The sequence below is a fragment of the Solanum tuberosum genome, unplaced genomic scaffold (assembly GCF_000226075.1).
Source record: "Solanum tuberosum cultivar DM 1-3 516 R44 unplaced genomic scaffold, SolTub_3.0 scf00152, whole genome shotgun sequence".
Classification (NCBI taxonomy): Eukaryota; Viridiplantae; Streptophyta; class Magnoliopsida; order Solanales; family Solanaceae; genus Solanum; species Solanum tuberosum.
This window is the reverse complement of record NW_006239078.1, coordinates 300,121-304,587: the sequence shown is the minus strand read 5'-3', so window position 1 is coordinate 304,587 and position 4,467 is coordinate 300,121. Positions and strand designations below refer to the sequence as shown.

General features: G+C 35.7%; 1 protein-coding gene across 1 annotated transcript; it reads left to right on the top strand.

Annotated features, from left to right (window-relative positions):
- The first annotated feature begins 33 nt into the window (after positions 1–33).
- Positions 34–1,850, top strand: LOC102605433 (uncharacterized). The gene has a single exon (XM_006353112.2). It carries the CDS (start codon positions 223–225, stop codon positions 1,492–1,494), a length of 1,272 nt encoding a protein of 423 aa, XP_006353174.1. The 5' UTR covers positions 34–222; the 3' UTR covers positions 1,495–1,850.
- The last annotated feature ends 2,617 nt before the right edge of the window (positions 1,851–4,467 follow it).

The following is a 4,467-nucleotide window of genomic DNA, read 5'->3' as shown; positions in this document are numbered from 1 at the left end:
CATCAAGTCAATACTGAACTGTGAGACTATTGGTTGTTAACAAACTCCAAACAACCGACAAAACATAGATCACCAAAATTCACTTTCCTAATATAAAATTTTATCTCAAATCTACCCTCTTCTTCTCCATCTTGCTTATTTTCACTGATTCAGTGGCTAACTCCTATTACAATCATAGAAGTAAAGCATCAGCACCAAGCTGTTTGTTTGTTTGGAGCAAAAATGGGATCTGTTTCTTTGAAAATAGGTGATGGAACTGCTAGATTCAAGAAAGCTACATATTGTTCTTCAGCTCTAAATCTACTTATGCTTTTCTCTGTTGTTACAACTAATCTTTTTGCTTTATATGCTTTTACATCCTCACCCAAGAACCCCCATTATCATCTACTACTCCCACATACCCACAAGAACATATCTTTAATCTCAGAACAAGTTTCTTTAATTCTAAGAGAAATTGATTCTTCCCAAAAAAAACTTGCCCAAATGGAAAAAGAGCTTTTAGGGTATGAAAGTTTTGATCTTTCTAGTCCCAAAGTTCCAAATGAAGTGAGAAATTTCTTGCAACCCCATTTGCTCCCTTTAGGTAAAGATTCAAGAACTGGGATTACTGAAATGGTTGCTTCTATTGGACATTCTTGTGTGAAATCTTTAGATTTGCTTTCTCAGTTTATGAATTATAAGGTTAATGGTCTTTGTCCTGATGATTGGAGTGTTGGGCAGAAGCTGATTCTTAGTGGCTGTGAGCCTTTGCCAAGAAGAAGATGTTTTGCTAAGACAATACCTAAGGTTGGTTTACTTAAATTACCTGATTCACTTTGGGGAAATTATAGTGAAAAGATTTATAGTTGGAGTGGTCTTAGTTGTAAGAATGTTGCTTGTTTAAATGTTAAGAAATTGAATAGAGATTGTGCTGGTTGTTTTGATGTTGTAAGTAGTGGTGGGTATGAGAGGCAAAGATATGTTAAGGGTAGAGGAAAAAATGATTTCTTGATTGATGATGTATTGGGAATGTTGGGAAATGGTGGTGGAATTAGAATTGGATTTGATATTGGTGGTGGATCTGGTACATTTGCTGCTAGAATGGCTGAAAGGAATGTGACTATAGTTACTTCTACGTTGAATGTTGATGCACCATTTAATGAGTTCATTGCTGCACGGGGTGTATTCCCGTTGTATTTGAGTTTAGATCATCGGTTTCCCTTTCATGATAACGTGTTTGATTTGGTACATGTGGGAAATGTATTGGATGTGAGCGGACGTCCTGAGAAATTAGAGTTTTTAGTGTTTGATATTGATAGAGTTTTGAGGGCTGGAGGGTTGTTTTGGTTGGATAACTTTCTTTGTTCAAATGAAGACAAGAAAACTGCATTAACGAGGCTGATCGAACGTTTTGGGTACAAAAAGCTTAAATGGATTGTTGGTGAGAAGATCAATGGTTCGGGAAAATCTGAGGTTTATTTGTCTGCTGTTCTACAGAAACCAGTAAGGGTTTGATGGTAACGCGGGGTTTCTCATAGAAAAGCTGTGCAAGTTCATCATTGACATAGAATAAGTGAACGTATTCGTCTTCTTTTACACAACTGCTAACCAGCATCATAGGAGGGAGGCGGGTTCGGCTTTGTGGCAGGTATTATATGTCTACGATCTGTAAGATTATGCACTTATCTTTGCATTGAACTAGATATTGCTGGCATTGGCATGAGCCTTTTGTCTGTGTCAATTGTTGATTTGAGTTTAGGAAGAAAAGAAAACGAAGCTTTTTTTCAAATTTCATTGTATTGTTGGGATATAAGTTACATCATCTGATATTGTCCCCTTGATTAAAGCATTTGGTTGATGCCTTTTGGACATATCGTTATGTTCTTGATAATCTTGTTTGATATAAACTTGGGGTATACTGTGTGCAACTTACAACATGTGTACTTTCTGAGATACAATAACTAGATGACTACCAAATGGTCGACTATTCGAATTTGGTAGGTACTTTTTTCCCTAGAAAAGAAAAGTATGATCGAGAGGACTCTCTCGTTCTTCAAGTATGTCATTTGAGCCATAATGCTAGTCCGCCTATAGACCATGTCCTCAGGGATGGAGCCACAGTGCTAGTCCGCCTGTGTCCTATGCTTTTTTGGTTCAGAGCGTGCTTTCTTTCTCTGCCCAAGCATGTAACTATACAGGTGAGAAAAGCCTGCATTTTCACAAACATCGTCTTGTCAATCATTGCTCTGGCTATCCTAATAATAATCTAAAAAGTAACTGTAATAAACTCGATGTTTTGTCACCGAGTTCCCTCACCAAGAAACCGAGTAAATAAACAGAATTGACATATTTGAGCTGAACGCGAAGATACTTTTAGTAAGAGAATGATGTTATGGTTCTTGCCTGGTAAATAGATGGCAAGGCAAACAAATGCTGCATAGTAGTAATCAAAAGAGAAATTCCATTTGTTTGGCAACCTAATAGAATACTTTCCAGATTCCTACGAAAAAACAAGTCGATAACAAGACATAGTTAGCTATCCTTCAAGTATGCACAGGGTAAACGTTGCTTCAGTGTAATAGCCAAATGGGAGAGCTAAACTACACTAGGCAATCTCCGTATGACGAGCTCGATCGAGAAAGCATGCAGGGGGTTTCGAACCTCCCATGCTCAACCAACTCGGTCACCCTTGCGGGTTAGCTCTTTGCCACCTCTTCAATGGATAGAAAGGTGAGTTTATTGCCATTTCTAAGTGAGAAAGAAACACACAAAAAAGAGGATCTTGGTACCTTCATGTAAGGCAGGGCATTATATGTTAGACCTACTTCACTTGTGATGCCAATAGGATACAACAATAAGAAAGTACTATACCTGCAGTAAGGAAATCAGCTTAATAAGAACATCCTAGAAACTATATCATCATCAGAGGCGCGCAGTCAGGATTTCAACTTTATGGATTCCGAATTTTAGAATGATGACTTCAAGTTAAATACTAATACCTTAACCACAAGAGCCAAGAAGGTGCAGAACCAAATGCCTCCCTTATGCCAAAAAATGAATATCGAATAATCTGAAGTTGAGCATAACGATAATACCAATGTTAATAATCTGAGTTTATGTGCTGATGGTTTTTATGAATAAGCAAGGCTCACCTCTGTAATAGACCAACTAATCACTAGAGAACTAACAAGTATATGGCTCCGGACCTGTAATCAACAAGTCAAGTCAATAGTAAAGAAGCTTCGGAATGCTTTACTGTGATCTGCAAGGAAAATACTAACCTCGGGAAAACTCCATAGAATTCCCCAGGTTACGTATAATCTTGAACTTATCTGTGGAAGAGTTGATGATATCGGAGACCTTACCAAACCTTATTTGAGGGTGAAGAGAAAGATAAACGAGTTATTGTTATATATAAAACGTTCTACCTAAAACAAAGAACATAGAAATGCTTCAGATCACATGAATGTATACCTGCTAGACTATGAAGTATCTGTTCAGCAAGATTTATGGACAAGAAATCAACTGTTAGACTTAATTCAATATTTGCATTTCACTTAAAACAATACGACACAATACAATACATTATGAAACATCACGTAACAACCAGTGTAAGTGCTAATGTGCTACACACAGAAACACAATAGAAACAGGGGTTCAGATATTACCTCAAAAAAAGCAGCAGTTTGAGCAAAAAGCAGAGGCTTTTCCACAGCATCATAGACATATTCATACCCAAATTCTTTCAAAGTTTTCACACCAAAATAAAACACTAGAAACCTAAACACCAAAAACCCAAAATCCATCACACACCCCAACAACAACAACAACAACAACAACAAAAAAACACAAAAAATGTGCAAAACAAACAAGAAATCCAAAAGGGTATTCTACTTACCATCCAAAAAAGACAATCCAATTGTAAAAAATGAGATACAAATGCCTTAAACCTGATAAAAATACAGCCATTGAAGAACAAAAAAAAGCTCAAAATTGTAATGTTAAAATCCAAGAAATTGAAATGGGTACTTAAAGAAACAATCTTTATGCATAATTAAGCTTAGTATTAGTAGATTAACCCACCTATAAATTATAATTCGGTTTTGGCTGCCTCTATTAAGTGTAGCACTAGGAGGCTACAAGTATTTATTTTTTTCCTTTTTTTTTTTGAGATTTGAGGTATTTTGATCAAAAAATAAAATGTATTTTGAGTTGCAAGTGATTTTTATTTTTTTATTTGTTGAGGAGAAACTATATATTTCTACTTCTTTCGAGAAGCATAGGCAGAAAATTAGTTCTTTCAAAAGATAAAAATATTCTTGTTCAAAGATTATATTTATCATATTGTCTCTTAGTATTAATTTGACTAATAAAAAAAGAGTGAATTTTAGGTTTAGCAAATATAAAAATCATATTAACGTTCTATTGCTATCGTTTTGTTATTTGCGCATTTGCTATGGAGCATTAGATTTGTATAAAATTGCATGC

Coding starts and splice junctions, on each gene's coding strand:
- LOC102605433 (XM_006353112.2), top strand. CDS start 223: ATGGGATCTGTTTCTTTGAAAATAGGTGATGGAACTGCTAGATTCAAG.